At 32.4% G+C, this 22870-nt stretch overlaps 1 protein-coding gene across 1 annotated transcript; it reads left to right on the plus strand.

Annotated features, from left to right (window-relative positions):
• The first annotated feature begins 10391 nt into the window (after positions 1–10391).
• LOC120086933 (cytochrome P450 CYP82D47-like) lies at positions 10392–12561 on the plus strand. Its single transcript, XM_039043740.2, has 2 exons — positions 10392–11374; positions 11772–12561. Exons 1-2 carry the CDS (start codon positions 10415–10417, stop codon positions 12435–12437), a joined length of 1626 nt encoding a protein of 541 aa, XP_038899668.2. The 5' UTR covers positions 10392–10414; the 3' UTR covers positions 12438–12561.
• Positions 12562–22870: the final 10309 nt, after the last annotated feature.

Genomic DNA, 22870 nt, shown 5'->3' on the forward strand with positions numbered 1-22870 from the left:
GTTTCTTCAATTGCTTCTTCCTCTTGATGAAATTTTGTACTTATATAAGTTATGGGCAACATCTTCATTAAGAGCATTCTCATTTTTGGAGTCAATTTCCAAAGAAATGGTCTTTAATGCAATACTTTTTTTTTCTTAGATGCATCCTCTAAGTGTTCCTTCATAGTAATCTCGTGGGTCATGAATGAGCCAATAAGTTCCTCCAATGGGAGCTTGATGAGATCCTTTGTTATTGGATTGTTGTCATCTTTGCTTCTCAAGTCTTATGTAGAGACCTAATAATTTTCCTAATATTTTCGGAGGTTGTATAGACTTTATCAAGTCCCTTCAATATATTCATAATGTTAGTAAATCTAGTAGACATATCGATTATAGTTTCATTTGCATCTATCTTAAACAATTCATAATTATGAACTATTGGGTTTTATATCCTAAAACTCGTGGTTTATAAACAATAAACTCATTCTGTAAATCAATAAAGTTGTTATTAAAGTTTGATTCAATAAAGTTCTATTGAATATATGAATTGTTTATTTCGTTTTAGAAATAAATCCAATAAACTAAAAGATCCATGACTATTACATGAGTACTTGAACTTTATGTGGAGACATAGAGTGGATTAGGTTTTGATTAAAAAATCTAAATGATGTATAGTATATGAAGAAGGTTGGGTGCCTTATTCTGGTTACACTATCGGATGCGATCCACTTTGTAGCTGTTACAATTTGTTGTAAGGTACAACAAACAAAGTGATACTGATTCGTTCATATATTAACATGAGAAGTAGGGATGTCCTATACAATGAGTTTGCGTAAGATCATGATGGAACACGAGACATACGCAACGGAATAAGGATCTAATTACACTCTAATTGCTTTTAATTTAAAGGAAAAAAGCATGCAATTGAAGAAAAAATTAGTAACAGGAAAATTACCTTTGAAGTTCCCGAAAACCGTTTTTCCTCGCTAAATCTCGATCCGAACTTTTTCGGACCACCACTAGAGTTGACCTACTATCCTCTGGACTCAGAACCGAATTGTGGGACCAGGTGGATGAAGAACCCGAGAGAGAGAAAGAGTTGGAAATAAAAGATAGATTTTGGGTTGGGTATGGGTTTTCTTTATTTTCACTCAAAAATATTAACTTTTCCTACCCAAATTTAGAAAATAATTTTGGAAAAATGGCAAAAGTTTTTAATCCAAATTCAAAGCCCATATTTATAAAAAAAAGTCATGCAACATTTGCATGAAACAAAACCATAAATACCCAACACCTATAATCCACTATTTTAATGTCACTTTGTTAGTGAAATTATCCAACAAAAGTTTGGATTTTCCCACTAACTTTAGTCAAAGGAAAAATAGTCATTTTGTCAAAGTCAAACTTTGACCAAAAAGTCAACATTATGACTTTTTATTATTTTTTCCGTGTTGACTAATTTTGACCTCCTAAGCATGAATCCGCATTCATTTTCTCGAAATTCAAATCACATTTGAATACAAGGTCGACTAAAAGTTTGACTTTTCAAAGTCAAAAGTCAACTCTTTGACTTTTTACATCTTTGACCATTTCCATTATTTCCAAGCTTCCGAATATGAACATATTCATATTCTTGATATTTAAATCATATTTAAATATTAAAGCTATATCTCTAAACTGTAAAACCGACCACTATATCACATATACTTGTCGGTTTCTCTCTCTTCACCTAATTCCAACAATTCGAATTATTCTATCATACTATTCTAAGTTTATTCCATATGAGCTAGTAGGGGAACCTAATGGACCTATAGATCATGGGCTCCAACGATCCGAGATTAGCTGGCTAAACTCTCTAGACGGAGCTAATCAACATTCGTTAACTCACGGGTCATTTCATTATAGTCTCGTAGTTGCACTCTCCTCACTATAGATATATTTGTGTCCATGTGATATAACCATGATTAGTAAGCTAATCCTTCACAGGTTGTTCATAATATCGGCTGGGTCATAAAAATCGGTTTACCCCTGAGACTACATCTTATTCCTTAAGTTCCACTGATCCTCTAATGAACAATTGGTTTAAGGTCCAACCTATAAATTGAACCCCTCTTGGGACAATGAGAGGGTGGGACCCCTTGTTCAAAACCTGGATTCAATACTAAAAGGAATAACCTATCTACTATCCCTATAATGGGTAGGAGTGAATTTCATCTTGCAGCTTATGTTCTCAGCTATCCACCTAATCTTACCCCTGAAATGGGAGGCTTATTGGACCAGCTATAATGAGCTGCCCTCACCTATGTAGATCTCAGGATAATTCCGAGTGAATAGGAGTTCATAGTTAGCTCATGATTAAGATTAAGTTACTTAGGTCATCGATTAACGAAATAGTCAGTTTTATACATTAAACGACATTTAGAACGTAAAAAGTGACTATTTCATGATTCAGTCTTATATAAACTCTTTACATAGGATGCCCCTATTTTCATGTCTCCACATGAACAGTTTACGATCACATCGTTTGTACTAACTACAAAATGGGTCACATCCATAGTGTCCCCGGAATAAGGCGCCCAACCTAATTCATATACTATAGACCATTTTGGCTATATATATTTGAACTTAATCCATATTTATGTCACTATATAAAGTTCAAAGTTAAACTTAATAGCCTCGGAACCTTAGTTTATTGGATTAATGAATATAGAATTTAAATTTACTAAAGATTTTCAATAACAACTTATTGAACAAGAATATGATATTACAAACTACGAGTTTTAGGACATAGAATCCAATATGATCGGACCAAGAAATAAGTCACTCTTACTTTATAACGATGCTTATTGTTTAAGACTGACTATTTCGCTTAGATGGCCTAGATAACTCGATCTTAATCTTGAGCTAACTATGTACTATTGTTTATTTAGGATTATTCTTAGATTTGCATAGGTGAGGTTGGCTCAACAACACTGGCTCAATAAACCTCTCATTTTTAGGGATAAGTCCGGATAGATAGCTAGAGACATAGGGTGCAAAACGAAATTCACATCTACCTAATTAAGGGATAGAAGAAAGGTTGTTCTTTTAAGTGCTAAATCTGGGTCTTGAACAAGGAGCTCCACACTCTCATTGGCCTGAGAGGGATCTGATTTAATAATTGAATCAGAAACCAATTGTTCATTAGAGGATCAATGGAACTTAAGAAGCAAGACTTAATCTTAGGGGGTAAAACAACATTTGACCCAATCGTTATTCCGAACAACCTGTGAAGGGTTGATTTACTGATTATGGTTAAATTAAGTGGAGATAAATATATCTACGGTGAGGAGAATGCAACTTTCGAGGTATAGTGGTGTGACTCGGTGGTTAACGAATATTGATTAATTTGGTCTAAAGAAGCTCACGGCGCTATCATAGATGAGGCTAGTCAAGTTAGTATGATCTTGGAGTCTCTTCCAAAGAGCTTCTTGACCTTCCGAACTAATGTTGTAATGAATAATATTAATTACAACCTCACTACTCTATTAAACGAATTCCAGACTTACCAATCGATGATGAAATTAAAAGAAAGTGAATAAATTTCTGAAGGGATCATTTTCGAGAACGAAGTCTTTAGAAAAAAAGAAGTTCGCCCCCTCCTCTTCTAAAGATAAAAGTATCCAAATGAAGACGAATTGAAAAGGAAAGAAGAAACTTGCTACTAAGAAAACCAAGGCTCCTAGAGGAAAATGTTTTTATTGTGGAGAAGATGGCATTGGAAACGCAACTGTCTGAAATATCTGGCTGAAAGGAGAGCAGAAAAGGAAAAACAAGGTAAATCAAAGTTACTTGTAATCGAAACATGCTTAGTGGAAAGTTCTCACTTAACTTGGATATTAGATTCAGGCGTCGCTAATCATGTTTGCACCTTTCTACATGAAACTAGTTCTTGGACTCAACTCTCAGAACACGAAATGACTTTCAAGGTTGGAACATGAGAAGTCATATCAACTGAAGCAACGGGAGACATCAAGTTATATTTTGTAAAATCTTTCATTTAGTTAAAGAATGTATATTATGTACCCAAAATGAAAAGAAACTTAATCTCCGTATCTTCTGTTAGAAAATATGTATAAAGTATCTTTTGAAATCAATAAAGTATTCTTTTTTTCAAGAGGTATTCATATTTTTTTTCTACTAGACCTAAAAATAACTTGTATGTATTAAAACCAACTGAAGCAAATTTCATTTTAAATATAAAGATATTTAAAATGGCAGAAACTCAAAATAAAAGATAGAAAATTTCTTTTAACGCCTATCTTTGGCACCTCGGACTTGGTCACATAAATCTCAACAAGATTGAGAGATTAGTTAAAAATGGTTATCTAAATCATTTAGAAGACAATTATTTACCTCCATGTGAATCATGTTTTTCAAGAAAAATGACTAAAATATCTTTTTCTGGAAAAGGTCTTCGTGCCAAAGAACTCCTAGAACTTATACATTCAGACCTTTGTGGTCCGTTGAATGTAAAAACTCGAGATGAGTATGAATATTTCATCAATTTTGTTGATGACTATTCAAGATGTGACTATATTTACTTAATGAGTCACAAGTCTGAAACTCTCAAAAAGTTAAGAGAATTTAAGACAGAAGTTGAAAAATTATTACGTAAAAGAATTAAAACACTTCAATTAGACCGAGGTGGTGAGCATATGGATTTACAATTATAAAACTATTTAGTAGATCATGGAATTTAATTCCAACTCATAACACCTGGAACACCACAACAAAATTGCGTTGCAAAAAGGAGAAATCGAACCTTGTTAGACATGATTCGTTCGATGATGAGTTATTCTCAGTTACCTCAATCCTTTTGGGGGTATGCAGTATAAACTGCAGTATATATTCTGAACATGGTTCTCTAAAAAAGTGTTTCAGAAACACAGTGTGAGTTGTGGAGAGGGCGTAAAAATAGTTTACGTCACTTCCGAATATGGGGATGTCCGACACAAGTGTTGGTGTAAAACCCTAGAAAATTAGAATGACGTTCAAAGTTATGCCTATTTGTAGGATACCCTAAGAAAATAAAAGGTGGATTGTTTTATGATCTTTAAGAAGATAAAGTATTTGTATCGAAAAATTCTACCTTCTTGGAAGAAGATCATATTAGAAATTATCAACCTCGCAGTAAACTAGTATTGAATGAAATGACCAAAGATACTACAGACAAATTAACAAAAGTTGTTGATCAAGCTGGTCCATCAACAACAGTTGTTATCCCCATCAAATCCTTCTCAAGAGTCGAGAATGCCTCAACGTAGTGGGAGGGTTGTTCATCAACTTGAACGTTATATAGGTTTAATAGAAACTTAGGACATCATACCTGATGATGGCCTAGAGGATCCATTGTCCTTCAAACAGGCAATGGGTGATGTCGATAGAGAATAATGGATAAAAGCCATGGACGTGAAAATGGAGTTAAAATACTTCAATTCTGTCTGGGAAGTTGTAGTCAACCATATGAGGTTAAACCTATAGATTGTAAATAGATCTACAAGAGAAAGCGAGACCAAACTGGCAAGGTGCAAACCTATAAAGCCAGACTTATGGCAAAATGTTTTACTCAAAAGGAAAGGGTTGACTATGAAAAAACCTTCTCTCCTGTTGCCATGATAAAATCAATAAGAATACTTTTATCCATTGCCACATATTATAACTACGAAATATGGCAAATGGATGTCAAGATAGCTTTCTTGAATGACCATCTTGATGAAAGTATATTCATGTCTCGACCAGAAGGGTTCATTGAACAGAGTCAAGAACAAAAGTTTTGTAAGCTGAAAAGATCCATTTATGGATTAAAACAAGCTTCTAGGTCCAAAAAAATAAGATTTAACACTGAAATTAAGTCTTATGGCTTTGAACAGAATATTGACAAACCTTGTGTATACAAAAAAATAATCAACAAAACTGTAGTTTTCCTGGTCCATTATGTTGATAATATCTTGCTCATTGAGAATGAGACAAGTTTCCTTGTTGACATAAAGAGATGGTTAGCTTCACAATTCCAAATGAAAGATTTGGGAGATGCTCAATACGTTCTTGGAATCCAAATTTTTCGAAATCGCAAGATCAGAACCTTATCACTATCTCAAGCACCTTATATTGACAAGATGTTGTCAAGATATAATATGCAAAATTTCGAAAAGGTATGTTACCTTTTAGACATAGAATTCATTTGTCAAAGAAGCAGTTTCCTAAGATGCCTCAAGAACTTGAGGACATAAAAAGAATTCCATGCGTGTCGACAGTTGGGAGTTTGATGTATACTATGTTGTGTACAAGTCCTAACATATGCTTTGTAGTTGGAATCGTCAGCAGGTTCCAATCTAACCCTAGACATAGTCATTGGAATACTGTCAAGAACATCCTCAAGTATCACCGAAGAGACGTGATAGTCACGAAGATGGCCTCAAAAGACAACCTTGCTGATCCTTTTATGAAGGCCCTCTCGGCTAAAGTGTTCAAGGGCCACCTGGTCAGACTAGGATTACAAGCATTTCAACCTAGGGCAAGTGGGAGAATGTCAAGGATATTTGGATGCCCTAGTTTATAATATTTTCTCACTATTTGTCTAACTAGAGTATTAGTCTAAGTGGGAGATTGTTGAGAATGTCCTAAACTCACAGCTCATAATTATTATTAACATATTCTATTTTTCAATAAAAGTATTATTGAGTATTTTATTCAATAAATTATTGTTGATATTGCATTTGGTTATAAAAATCCATTAACCGAATCCATGGCTATAATATGAATACTTTAACTTTATGTAGCGACATAAAAGAGGATCAAATTTTAGTATACAACCAAAATGGTCTATAAGTATATGGATGACATTGGGTACCTCATCCTGGTAACATTATTGGATCGGCCCATTTTGTATACTGATACAAATGATGTAATCCCAAAATAATTCATGTGGAGACATGTGAGTGGGGCATCCTATGAAATGAGTTTGCATAAGACCGGACCTCGAAATAATCATTTTTCTTTATAATGTTTGTTTACTGTTAAAACCGACTATTTCAAAATCAATAACCTCGATCTTAATCTTGAGTTAACTATGAACTCCTATTTATTCAAGATTATCCTTTGATCTTCATAGGTGAGAGTAGTCCAACAGCACTGTTCAATAAGTCTGCCATTTTAGGAATAAGACTGGATAGATAGAGGGGGACATAGTTTTGCAAGATGGAATTCACTCCTACCCGACTTAGGGTTAGCAGATAAGTTGTTCTCTTAAGCACTGATTCCTAGTCTTGAACAATGGGGCTCCATCCTCTTATGATCAAGAGGGTCATGGTTTATAAGTTGGATTATAAACCAATTGTTCAATAAAGGATTATTGGGAACTTAAGGAGCAAGATGTATTTACAGAGGTAAAATGGTTATTTTGACCTAGCTGTGAATACGAACAACCTGTGAAGGGTCGACTTACTAATCATGGTTAAAGTGGACAGAATTATATCTACAGTGAGGAGAGTGCAACTATTGAGCTATAGTGGTGTGACCTACTAGTTAATGGATGTAGGTTAATTCAGTGTAAAGAGTTTAACCAATTAATCTCGAATTATTGGAGCTCATGATCTATAGGTCCATTAGGTTCTCCTACTAGCTCACAAACGGAATTAGCCTTAGAATAACATGATAAGTTAATTTGAATCGTTCAAATTTGAGTTTAAGAAATTAGTAATTATATGTGATATAATTACACATTTAATAAACGAAATTGGAGAACCAATTAATGACCTAAAAGTTAATTTCATGAATGGAGATTCATGGTGATGGAATTGGTGTTAAATTAATTTAATATTTGATATGAAATTAATAGATTAATAAAATTGTTTGACTAACTATTAATTATTAATTTTATTAGAAAAATTATTTAATGAATTATTTTTTGTAAAATTAATAAAATTTCAGTTTTAGTTATAAAATTAAGAGTTGAATTGTAGTTTTAATTTTGAAATGATTTTTAAAATTAAAAGAAATTTGATTTTTGAAAATGAAAATTGTTCAAAGTACTATGGTAGAGAGAACATTTTCTGCTATGCATATTGTGAAGACTCGATTACATAATCGAATGGGAGATCAATTGATGAATGATTGTCTTATAACTTATATTGAAAAGGATTTATTTGATAAGTTATATACTGAAGTTATCATGGAACGATTTCAAAACAAAGGCAATTGTAATATACTAATTTAGTTCATTTATGAAGTTATGAATACTTTTTTACATATATATATATATATAGTGTCCCTGTATAAAATTTCTGATTGTGCCACTGTTTGTAGAATTGTGAAACGATAAAAATGTTAAAAGTTGGAATATGAAAAATTTAGTATAAACAATTTTATCAATTTTAGAAGATTGAAATACCACTTTCAAGGCAAGTTTTTATAGAAGAAAGACCAATGCATAATATATTAGAGGCATGTTTTTGTTTTGAAAATTCTAAGAAGTCAACATTTATTTATGTGATTTATAAAAATATTGTAATATTTATATAATTTATCAGTTTCCTATATCATTTTAGAATTTCTTACTTATTTTGATCTGGATATATATTTATATCAAAGTTAATAGAAGAAAGGCTCACGTTACATAAATTACAGTAAGGCTCACATTGCATAAATTACAGTCTTTCTTGAATTTGGTAGTTGAGACAGTTGTAAAAAATAAACTATTCAATTGTTTCAGTCCGTTAGTTATTGAGTACTCTCATATGAAGAAAATATTTTCAAATGAGATCTATTAGAAAAGTTCTAAAATATAATTAAAACTGGTTTTGAGATAAAAATAATAATATTCATTTAAAAATTAATCATAATAAGGATAGTTTTTTGCTTTTATATACGAAAGTTACAATATATATTGTAAGTTTACGATTTCATATAATTTAGGGTGAAAAAAAAACGTTTACTATATTTCCTTGTTGAATAACTTACGAATGAAAAATGTATTTTACTATTTTAAATATAATACAAAATGTCATTTTTAAAAAAATAGTGTTAAACTAATATCTATTTATGATAAAAATAAACTTTAAACAAAAACTAAACATTCTTTGGTTTCTTATAATTAAAATTACATGATTTGAGGTATACCTCTATATTAGAATGCTAAAATATTAACATATTTATTTTATAATTTAATTACTAGCACAATTTTTTTACTTTGTATAAGATCTAAATTTTTAATGAAATTAAAAAATGATAATATTAAAATATTAAAAAAAATTTAATTAAGGTTACGAGTTGTCACGTGTATTACACATGTTCTTTAACTAGTCTCTTAAAAAGACAGAGAAGTTTTGCGTTAGCTTAATTTCGAACAACAAATTCATGTATATAAGTATATTAATAAAATGATAGTTTAATGATCTATTCATTCTTGTAGGTACTTAACAATATTGATTTATAAAATTTTTGTTAGTATAATTTAAGTTAAAATATAACTCTAGTTTTGTACTTTAGAGCTTGTTTATTTGTTCTTATACTATCAAATGTAAAACTTTAGTTCAAATTCTTTGAATAAACCTTCAATTTTAGTCCATGCTTCTAGTTTATTATAGATATATATTATTTTCTAAATGATTTTATTTATTTGTTTGCATTTTTATTATCATTTTTAGAAACATATTCACATAATTTATTTATTTTCATAAAACATGTTATTATTATTTTATTAATTTCCATACATTAATTTCAATAGACTAAATTTAGGATTTATAGAAACTACTGGAACTAACATTGAAACCTAAGGCTACGTTAGGTAATTATTTTATTTTTTGTTTTTTTTTTAAAATTAAACTTATAAACACTACTTCCACTTCTAAATTTCTTCATTTCTTATCTACTTTTCACCAATGCTTTAAAAAACCAAGTGAAATTTTGAGAACTAAAAAAGTAGTATTTAAAAAGTTGTTTTTATTTTTGAAATTCAACCACAGTATTCAATAAAGATGCAAATCGTTGTAAGAAATGTACATGAAATATGCTTAATCTTAAAAATTGAAAATAAAAAATCAAATGATTACCAAATATAACCTAAGAATACAAGGAATTGAAATTTAAGGAGTCCAAAATATATAGACCAAAATGCTATTTAACCTAAAATTCAAACAAATTTGGAGTGGAATGATCCCCAAATTAAAAACTATGCATTGAATGCAAAATTGAAAATTGTAGAAGATTGAGAACTAAATCAAGAACTAACCATGAGAATTATTGAGACTATTTTGTATCTTTAGCCAAACATTCAATAATTCAAAGTATTATTTTCATTGACATATTCTGTTTATGAAATTGGAAAACCAATAATTTATTAATACGATACAATTAAAAACCCTCCAAAAATCTCCATTTTTCACCGGACTGCAAAATGGGACTACCTCAAATCTCCTCCGCCGGATTAATCCTCGCCGGAATCTTGTTTTTATATGTCGCTTTTAGTATTTACAAAAAATTTGGTGCTCAACGGAAGAGGCAACCACCTGAAGCACCCGGCGGTTGGCCGGTGGTTGGTCACCTCCATCTGCTGAGTGCAACAGAGCCAATTCAATTAACTTTAGCCAAAATGGCAGACGCTTATGGCCCAATCTTTACGTTAAGGTTGGGCATGAAGAAGGCCTTGGTTGTAAGCAATTGGAAAATAGCCAGAGAGTGTTTTACTACAAACGACAAAATCTTTGCGTCTCGACCCAAGATTGCTGCCGGGAAGCTACTCGGCTATGACTATGCCCTGATTGGGACAACCCTATCCGGTCCACTCCGTACCCATATGCGGAAAATAGCCACTCACGAACTCCTCTCGAGCCACCGCCTCGAACAGCTCAAACACATCAGAATTTCCGAAGTTGAGAGTTCAATGAAGGGACTATATGAGTTATGGCATAGACGACGTAGAGACAATGGGAGGAGCGACGACAAAGTGTTGGCGGAGATGAAGACATGGTTTGGAGAACTAACGTTGAATACTATCTTTAGGATGGTGACCGGGGAAAGATTTTCGAGGGCTTTCAAAGGTGATGATGGTGAAAAGTATAAAAAGGCAATGAGGGATGTTATTGATTTATTTGGATTGTTTGTTCCGGGAGATTGGTTTCCATTTCTACGGTGGTTGGACATCGGAGGACATGAGAAGGCAATGATGAAGACGGCCAAGGTCTTGGACGAGATGCTTAAGAGATGGCTTAAAGAGCACCGGCAAAAGGGAAGTTTGATTGAGATGGACGTAGAAGAGTTTGACTTCATGGATGTGATGCTTTCTCTTGTTAAAGATGATGAACAACTTTCTAGCTATGATGACGACGACGATAGAATCACCAAAGCTACTTGTTTGGTATGCATACCTAATTCTTTATTATTATTATTATTATTATTGAAACAAAGGCATGGTATAGTTATATAGTTTTTATTATAACATTATGCGTGATGATTAGTAAAGACAAACCTCTCCCTTCTTAACTTAGAGTACATATGTTTTATATCAATTAAGTTATGCTCAAGTTAACACAATTCTATAGTTATAACATAAAACTACACTGTTGTAGAGTTTGTCTATACATATATTGAATACATTTGATCTTTATGTGAATTATAGTTAGGCCACTAAGCTTGGATTTTAAAAAATAGGTGCACCCAAATTAATAGGAAAATGTTTTTTTATTTCCTTATAAATAGCTAATATATACGACCATGGTCTTTTCTAATTCAAGTAGATGAAACTATATGTGTAGTCTATGATGTTGGGGGGATTTGAAACTACATCAATAACAATGCAATGGGCTCTTGCATTACTTCTCAACAATCCAGAAGCGCTCAAGACACTCCAGTTTGAATTAGACGAACAAGTTGGGCAAGGAAGAAAAGTGGAAGAATCGGATGTGAAAAATCTACTATATCTCCAAGCAGTAGTGAAGGAAACATTACGTTTATACCCTGCAGTGCCAATTGCATTCCCTCATGAATCTATCAAAAATTGCATAGTTGCTGACTACCATGTCTCGACACAGACACGTCTACTAGTGAATCTTCAAAAGCTTCGTAGAGATCCACTTGTATGGGAAGATCCTAATGAATTTCGACCTGAAAGATTTCTTAGTAGGAAAAATCACTTCGATGTTAGAGGACAACATCCTCAACTAATACCATTTGGAAGTGGTCGAATGATGTGTCCTGGAATCTCTTTTGCCCTCCAAATTGTAAGTCTCACACTTGCCAAACTACTCCATACGTTTGAAGTTGGTAGGCCATCAAATGAATTGATCAATATGGAGATGGGCGTTGGAGTAACGTGTATTAGAAAGAACCCTCTTGAAATTGCTTTAAATCCACGTCTCCCTCCTCAAGCTTATGAATACTTTTATGAGAATGTTGGGGACAGAAAAAATGGAACTTCTTGATTAGTAGGAATGGCTCTTTGGTTGGAAACTATATAGTTGTTTTCTTATGAAAGAGACATTAATCTCTAGGCATATAATTAAATTTGCATCTTAGTAAAATAAATTATAGTGGAAGTTACAAGCTTATTTGGTTTCAAATGATAAAATTATAAATATAGTGAGATAAAATTTAAGCATCTATAACTTTGTTTACATCAAATTTTCAATATGGATTATGAACTTAAATCTTATTCATTTTGGTTTTTATATCTTCAAATTTGATTCATTTTAATTTAAAAAATTATATATTTTTTTTGTTATAAATTACACTAACCCTCTAAATAGGTTGTAATTAAGCTTCAATTTCATGTCAACATGACTTCGTAATATGCATAGTTCAAGGCCAAGTGGTTTGTTGGAATGTCTTAAATATGATTTAAGTTGAATTCATATTTTTCATATTTACATGATTTACGCTTTCTAATTTAGGGTTGAGAGAAGCACGTTATATAAACTTTGTTGCCATTGACGCACATCTAATCTATATTTTGAATTTTTTGTCTAATAAAATTATTATCTCTCTCTACCTATGAATGTAACTAAGGAATTATTAGTTAACTACGTAAATCTATGTGTTGATTTTGTATTTCTTTACGCTTTATGTATTCTCTATTTCACGTTTTCATAACAAATTGGTGTCAGAGCCTAATCGTTAGGGCTTGAAATTTCGCGCTACTGATAAGTCGAAGAAAGTAGTCGTTGATGACAAAGAATGGAAGACTTTAGAGAAAAAGACCCATTCAACTATCATGCTATGTGAAGAGGAGAATTATAATAATGAGTATATTTTGGTTAATATTTAATTTAGTGGTTAAATTTAGATTAATTAATTAGAATTAATTAGTTCATTATCCTAATTTAGTGTAAGACTCAATTTAGAGTTGTAATAAGAAACTTTTTATTTTTATGTTTTGAATATAAAGATATGTTCTCTCATCTTAGGAATGAACTTTCTTTACTCGTCTATAAATTTGGCCTAATACCTTTTGAAGCTTGATATCAATTGCTGCATCAATTGATATCAGCTTGAAATGACGTTCCCAAAGAGATGTGAAATCATAGATGGCAGTTGGTGATACCCTCATCAATGGCGGACTGTCGGATTTGCTTCTCCACCACCGAGTATCATCATGTTCATCACTACTATATCTCATCTAACACGTTATAGTCCATCCAACCAAATAACACAAATTGAAATATCCTGAATATTATACTTACCCATAAGATTCTGTACCAAAAGATCTTAAAAAAATTCATCCTCTAAGATATATTTTTAAATCATTACAAAAAGAATATGATGGTGAAGACGAAGCATATTACAATTATGAAGAATGACAGTAACATTGTAGAAATTAAAAAAGAAAATATAAAGAAGAAATCAGATTCGAGAAGTATTTGACGCCCGTGGAATAGTTGCAGAGAGAGAACCGAAACGAGAAAGAAAATCGAAGAAGAAATTGAAGGCCTAAGAGAAGAAGGCTGGAAAGAAGGGTTCGTCGGAGCCCATTGTTATCGACCTAAGACCCAAAATGGTCGTTGATGAAGAATTAGAGGACGTCCAACTGAAGCACAGATCGTCAATGGCTGCGGAAGCGTCGTCGGAGGCCGATTCGCCGGAGACCAATCACCGGACGGAGAGGGGAGATTCACGATGTTTTTGGAAGAGGCCGAAGTCTGATATCGTCGGAGGAGATCGATTCGCCAGCTTTTGATGTTATCGGACTTGAAGTTTCGTCATTGGAGGGAGACACCTACACCACCGGATCTTCATCAGAGTCGATCGTGGTGGACGTCAATTCGCCCAGCATTGTAGAGGACAGATGGAGAAGAAGAATTTTTATGGAGAAGAAAAGGAGAGTTGGGTAGCAGTTACACACGGTGAAGAACAAAAGAAGTTGGAGACAAGGGCCATTTTGGTATTTTCATCTACAACCCTAAACCTAAGTGACACATTGCTGATTTTTCCATTGGGCCAGTCATTCAAATTGGGGTTATTATTAGGTGATTGCAAGTTTGATTTCCATTTATATTTTATCAAATTTTCACGGAGGATGATTTTAATTTTAAGTTGGATTTTATTTCCACTTTGGATTTGTCAATCTTGTACCGAGATTTTTCAGTCGGAGCCTATCACACTCGAAGAGTCAAGATAATGAGACTTCACCATCACCTTGAATTCAAGGATGAGTTCATTTTTTTAAGTTGAGGTGAATGATGAGAAGAGTTAGGAGAATGAGTATATTTTAGTTAATATTTAGCTTAGTTGTTAATTTAGATTAATTAATTATAATTAATTAGTTATAATTGTCTTATCTTATTGTAGGGCTATTAATAGCCAATGGGTTGAAATAGGAAGAATTTTATTATTATCTTTTTAATCTAAATTTGTGTTCTAAGGAGAGTGCTCTCTCATCTTAGGGATGAACTTTCCTTGCTTGGCCATGGATTTGGCCTAATACCTTTCCTGTTGCATCACTATGCTTTGTGATGATGTATCATTGAGATTTTAGATAAAGAAATTGTTGCTTATCTTTGGTTGAAGTTGAAAAGTCTCTACATGACGAAGTTGTTAATCAAGAAGTTGCTTCTGAAGCAATGTGTATATGTCTATGTATGCAGGAAGCTGTAACCCTTATAGATCATCTAGATTGGTTTAATAAAGTCATATTAGAATTGCGTAACATAAAGGTTAAGGTAGATTATTAATATGCTGCATTAATTTTGTTAGATATCTTTGCCATTGTCACATGAGAATTTTATTGATTCTTATATTGATTGGAAATGACTCTAAATTTAGAAGTGAAATCCACACTACTTACTAGAGATGTCTGTTAGAGGTTAGCTGATTAAGGTACGGAAATTTAGAAATTTGAGTTAGTTGCTACAGGAAGCAAGAGACATAAAAATTCTTGTTAGAAAAAGTCGAACCAGACCCAAAAGTTTTTAAAGTCCAAGGGTCCTAATTCTGATGATATTTGTGACAGCTTTTAAATGTCATGAAATCTCGATTATGTTTCAGTGGTGTATATAAAGTTTCTTTATATTAATCATTCATGTAGCATATATTCTCTGGCTTTTCCTCTCTAGTATACAACAACCCAAATAAAACATTATGTAGCTGAAATCATTATGCATTGAAAGTTTAAGCCTAACGCTCCACAGCCAAAAACACCACATTTTTGGCTAATTGCTCTCAGAAGAGCTAATGAGATAAAATAAGAGAGAGATTTGAGTACATGATATTGTTGTGTTTTGATAATAATAAAAAAAAAAGATAAGTGAGACATTTATAGGCTACATTGAATCTATAATATTTATTACAAACTTAAGTAAATTCCATCTAGGCACACAAGAAAAGATGCCTCTAGGCCACGCATGAAAATTTACTACAAACTAATGAGAGAGACCGTGGGATGTGTTGACACACATCCCGCAATACATCCCGGTCCCACTTACTATAAACACTCTCTTCGTTCACCTTGTTATTGACCTATACAAACACCACTCGTAGGGGGACAGAAGCAAAGATGCCTCGAGGCCGAGTATAGATCTCATGGTGTGAACTTTGAGGGAGAAATGTGAAAAGGAAAAATGAAGTATCATATACGAAATTTTCCTCCCACTGAGTGTTATACCTAGGGCTAATTTAACTTAAAAAAATACAGCTACTTATTTTTACTAAGTGATTGTTTAAATTTGTCCAAAAGTAACACTTACTTTAGATAGTTGAACAACTTTGATTAATGTCCATTAAACAATTTAATCAACTTTAATCAATAATAATGCATATTTGTAACAAATCTATCTAATTCACATTTTCAATATAATCTTTTAATTAAAACAAACCTAATCCTATTAAATGGATTAAAAGATTAAACTAATTTCCGATCTCATTAGAAATATTGTGATCTTAGGTATATGTGAATCATATTTTAAAACTATCTTAAAAAAATGATTTTAACCTAAGTTTGCATGCAATTCTAAATTATTGATTTTAATTTTTAATTTCATTGAATTTTAACGATTATAAAATGAAACAAATTAAAATCATACATTGCATTAAATGACATACTTAATAAAATTATAACATTTATAAAAGTATTTAAAGTAGTGTCATGCTTCATGCAATTCCCATTTCATTACTTAACATACATAACATTTATATATACTAAAGTAATGAAAAAATTAATAACATATATACATCCATACATCCAAACTATATATTATAACCCTTATAATCTAAATGATGCATACTATGTTATTAATGCATGCAAGCATATATTATAACACTTATATTTTATGATGCATGAGCATGCTATAAAATAAAATCATGCATCTATATATTATGATATTTATAATATAAATGATGCATGAATAAGGCATAACCTATGGTGGGATTTTACTATATGGCATACATTATGACATATATAAACAAAATTAAACCATATGAAATGCATAATTTAAACAACAATTTATAGACTGGGATTGGACTTTCTGAGTAATTAATTAAATTAATATACCATTTATATTAATTTAATTAATAAAAAATAACTATTACAAAAATAACATTCAAACCAGTTAAAAAACAAGTGAACTGGGACTTGAACGACATGAACCGAACTGCCTAAAACCTGAACCACCCGCAACCACTCAAACCAAGCGAATCGGACCAAACAAGCTGAGCGACAAACCGACTCATTTTCCGTCTCAGAGCATTGCAACGCTTTGACCTAGCGTTACAATTCTACGGAAAAGATGATCCATCTGCCTCATCGCAACGTTGCAATTCTAGGGCACAACGTTGCAACATTACTATACAGTCGCCTATTATACAGTGGTAATCTTCATCGATTCTACTCTGAATTGGGCCTCGTTTTCTATAGAAAATAACGAACGACACATGATAATGAAATTACAAACTCTATTGCAATTAAATGCCTAAAACACCCGACCCTTACAAATCAATTTTTAAGAAATGCAATAAAACTAAACAATCCAATCCCAAAACATCCAAAATTGCAAAACATTTACATTTCACATACATTCATCAACTATAAATGCAGTAAATGTACAAAACCCACCATTAACTGTAAATTCAATTATGAAAAATTAAAATTGGGACAAAAAAACCTGGCTCTGATACCAATTGAAGGAATCGTGAGGTCCAGTGCGAAAGCAAGATTGTTCCTAATTCCCAGGTTTCATAGAATAAAATTTACAGAACAATAATTATGCAAATTACAGAAATTTTACATCATGCAAATTGAAACGAACTAGGAGAAGGGTTAGAATTCGACTAACCCTTGAAGAACAACTTCTTCATGAAGCTCCTCCTCGATTGGTCATAAAAATTTCAAAAAACTCCCAAAAACGTAGCAATCCAACATGACTATCACCACAAAATTACCAAGGTATTCTCGTTTGGTTGAGAATCTACAGGAGTATTGTGGGCTCTTTGTTAATTTTGGGAAGAGAGGAAATTCTTGGGGGAAGCAAAAAACGTTTTGTGTTAATTTGAAAAGCATAAAATGTTCTAACGACTCCACATTCCACGGTCATTTTTAGGAGAGATATGTGGAAGGAGTTACATAACTTCCTTGATCCATTTTATTTTGAAATTAAAGTAATTTTTTTAATTTAATAATAATATAATATAATTATATGATAGCCAACTTATCATATAATATACATTATATTAAATGTCATATCTAATATATCATTTGTAATCTATGTTTTATATTATATTATAATATAATATAACCTATAGTTTGAAAAATCTCTCAATTAATCATAGTATTTCATATAAATCAAATTTATATTAAATTTAATTATATGAATGCAATTCACATAATTAATATTTGAATCATATTTAAATATTTAATTCTTCTCAAATAAACTTTATTTTATAATGTATCAAATACATTATAATAATTATACCATATATAATGAATTCAATATCATATATAATGAATTTCCTCATTTATTTTGAACAATTCAAATGAACAAAAAAATAATTTGATTCTCAATTATCCCAATTGAGCTACCAATGAGATCTTATGGACCTATAGATTGAAACTTCAATGGTACTTAAAAAATTAATTAAACTTCTTTAATTAAATTACTCAACATTTGCCTGTCAGTCCACTAAAGACTGACAGTTACACTCTTCACACTACAGATATATTTCTGTCCATCAGATATATCCAGTCAACAATGGGATGACTCTTCTCAAATTGCTCGTAAGTACAACTGAGCCAAAATTACTATTTTGCCCCTGTAGTTATATCTAACTCTTTAAGTACCACTGATCCCTCTAATGAACAATAAGTCATAATCCAACTATGATCAAACCCCTCTTGAGTCAAGAGAGGGTGTGGCGCCATATTGTTCAAGCCCCGAATCGGCTCTTAATGGAGCAATTTATCTACTTACCCTGACATTAGGGAAGGAGTGAATTTCTTCTTGTATAGTTGTGTTCCCAACTTTGCAATCAGACGAATCCCTAAAATAGTAGGCTTACTGAGTCAGCGATCTGGCCACTGTCATCCATAGAAATCAAAGGACTGCCTTCATAGAAAAAAGTTCACAACTCATTAAGGATTCAAGTCATGTAACTTATAGTCATTCGGATGAAATGTAAGTCTCTACAATTAACGACGTTATATAAAGAGACTATTCATTTCATGGTCTAGTCTTATACAAATGTTTTTGTATAGAACACCCCCGCTCATATGTCTCTACATAAATTATCAGGATCAGATCATTTGTTGCACTTGACAACAATTGTAACATCTACAAATTAGACCATATTTGTAGTGTCACCAAGATAAGGTATCTAACCGTATCCATCTACTATAGACATTTAGATTATCACTTAAACATGATCCACCTATATATCTCTACATACCTTTTTGTAAAGAGACTATTCATTTCGTGGTGTGGTCTTATACAAATCTTTTTGTATAGAACACACTCGCTCATATGTCTTTACATGAATTATCAGGATCAGATTATTTGTTGCACTTTACAACAATTGTAACATCTACAAAGTAGACCATATTTGTAGTGTCACCAAGATAAGGTATCCATACCATATTTGTAGTGTCACCAAGATAAGATATCCAGCCTTATCTATCTACTATAGACCATTTAGATTATCAATTAAACATGATCCACCTATATGTCTCTACATACATGTTTAAGTTACAAAAGATAACCTTAGATGTTAGTTTATTAATTTATGGGTTAATGCTACTAAATGGATAAAATATCTCATATTTTATTAAACAAATAAATTGTTCGTACATTAATATTACAAACTATAGGACCCATGCGATTTAGGGCATCAACCCCAAAATGTAACACCTAATCTTTAGTCTTCGAGGTATAAACTCATATTTTTCTCGAAAGGTCATCGATAAACATCACAAAATATAATGCACCTCCAAGTGTTTTTATTTTTATAGGACCACACACGTTAATATGTACCAAATCTAGTATATTTGGTTTTCTTAAACGCTGAGATGACTTAAAAGTATCTCTGGTCTACTTTCCTGCCAAAAATTGAGGACACCTATTTAGGGGTGCACTCTTTATATCAGGAAGATGATTTTTCTTGGCTAATATCTTCAAACCCTTCTCACTCATGTGACAATGTATTTTATGCCAAATTTTAACATTCGCTTCATCATCCACTATATTTATATCACAATAAGTGATCTTCGCCTCCATATAATACAATGAGGAATATTTCTCTCCTTTAGCTACCATCATACAACCTTTAGTAAGCTTCCATTTACCATCATAGAAGGTATTGCAGAAGCCTTCATCATCAAGCTTACCTATAGAAATCAAATTCATGTGAATATCAGGAATGCGCTTCACATTCATCAAAATCAGTTTAGAACCATTCTTGTTCTCCAAGTGTACGTCTCCGATACCAATTGCTTTTGTTGATCCGTCATTACCCATCCTAACACTATCAAAATCACCAAGTGTATAGGATGCAAAGAAATCCATCTTTAATGTAGCATGAACTGAGGCGCCACTGTCAACCAATTGCTCTGCTATGTAACAAGATTTATAACATCACCGTCAAATAAGATGTAGAAATCTTCAGTGGCTACATAATTCTGTTTTCATCATTGTCATCGTTATTCTTCTTTTCCTTGCTTTTATCATTTTTATTGTCCCTTTTAAATTTCCGACAATACTTCTTTATATGCCCTTTCACATGGTAATAATGACACTCAACATTTGTAAACTGGCCACTCTTACTTTTGCCCCTATCTTTATCCGTCGGACCATTACTCTTATTCCTCCCTCTTATTTCATTGGCGAGAACATCTAACTGTGAAAAGAGCCTTGTGACTTTCTTCTCATTTCCTTATTCAATACACTACTTTTAACTAAGTCCATACTTGGTACTCAATTTGGGGCTGAGTTTGACAAGGAACTTCTGAATATCTCCCTCGAGTACGACAATGTACCAAGGACCCACAACCCATATATCTCATCCTCAAACTTGATATTCATCTTAGATAATTGATCAACAATACCTTGGAATGTATTCAAGTGATCTCACATGGGTGTTCCATCTTGATACATCAATGATATCATTTGTTTAATCAGAAATATTTTATTATTACACATTTTAGGGGCACATAGTGACTTAAACTTGTTCCATATAGTCCATATATGAGTTTCTTCACTGTTCCGCGGGCTATTGAGACCCAAAACAAATAAAATTAACCACTCTTACAAGCTTGCTAGTGAAAGTGGGTCGAGTCCACTTGGAATCAAGGAGAAACCTAGTCGAGATTAATGAGTTCTAATAACTGGGGGAAGGGGGATTCTTTGTGAGAAACCAATTTGCAAGAAATTTAAAAATGCAATGAAATTTAAATGAGAACAAGTTGTAAAAATCAATTAGAAAGAAACTCAACTTGGAGATAGGTAAGGATTAGTTACTTCTTATCATTGGCACTAAAAATTTGAATCTCTATTTGTGAATATGCAATAACATACTCACAAACCCTAGATACCTCTAGCAATGAATAATGATATCATCAATCAACTAAACCGTATTAGTTACTATAGAAATTAGACCCCTTGGAAACCAAAATGATTTGCATTAAGAACATGAATAAATTATCGAGACGAATGAGAAACAAGATAGGTTAATTTAAAATTTGATTAACTATGAATTTCAATGGTTCAAGACAATAAAACTACGAGTCTAGGTAAAAGTGGAAGGTTCTTAGCCAAAGATGCTACTTAGTCCAATAAATGTAAGACAAATCAACTTTAGCAAACAAGATTGAAAATTGTAGAAGTGTCAATTCATTAAAAAATCAATCCATAATTAATAATGCAAAACTCAAAGGAATTCAAAAATAATTTGATCATCATTACAACAAGACCTCGAAGAAGTTAAATAAATCCTACCCCCAAGTTGAATGGATTCATTAGCCTCTCATCGGCATGCAAAAATCCCAATTACATTGAAAAGAATCAATGAGAAACAAAGAAAATTAAGATAGAGGAAGAGAATCTGCAGAGTGATAGCAGAGATTTCAAAATGGCTGCTCAATTTGGTGGAACTTGGAAGGAATGAAAATCAAGAAATCATTCCATATTTATGAAAAAAAAAAAATTGTGAGAGCCCAGTGGTGCTCTAGCCAGAGCGTAGAACACTATCGAAGCACAAGGGCAAAGGCGTAGCAGCGTGCGCAAAGATTGGTCTTTTGTAAAAGATCGGAGTGTTGCGACGCTTCAGGGTAGCATAGCAACACTCAACCCGAAGCATGCTATTGCCTTTGAGCGCAGCGTAAGAGCATCAAGGGGTGCAACGGTGCTCGCCTCATGGTTGATATTGTGCTAGAGCACCGAGGCCAACGTCGAGCTAGGACAGTAGTGCTTGACTGGGCTCCAAATTCCATCCTTTGTGTCTTTGTTTGTTCGACGCTTCTAGAGCTCAACTGGGATGCATTTAAGTCTCTTTTTTACTCCAATGGCCCAATCTACCTTTTATCTGCTCAAAGTCTACAAAACCAACAATTTAAATGATAAAATCAAGGAATGGGCTTAGAAAGCTATCAAACCACCCCCAGCTTAGCCTTTAATCGTTATTGAGCAAGGTAGAAATACAATCAATCATGCATAAATAAGTTTGCTAAATTTCATGGCTTGTGCCTCAAGTTTTAATGGTTTATTAAGATCATGCATGAAATTTATAATATAATCCGAACACAAGTAATCAATCTAAGCAATTTAAAAAAGCTTCTTCAAATCATATCATGCATAAATAAATTTAGAGACCATCTACTTAAACTTAAGCAAAGCTCAGAAGAGATTTATAGAGCCCTCCATTGTTTTCCTTCTACTCTGGCTTG

The sequence above is a fragment of the Benincasa hispida genome, chromosome 9 (genome assembly GCF_027475165.1).
Source record: "Benincasa hispida cultivar pf3 chromosome 9, pf3_genome.v1.1, whole genome shotgun sequence".
Classification (NCBI taxonomy): Eukaryota; Viridiplantae; Streptophyta; class Magnoliopsida; order Cucurbitales; family Cucurbitaceae; genus Benincasa; species Benincasa hispida.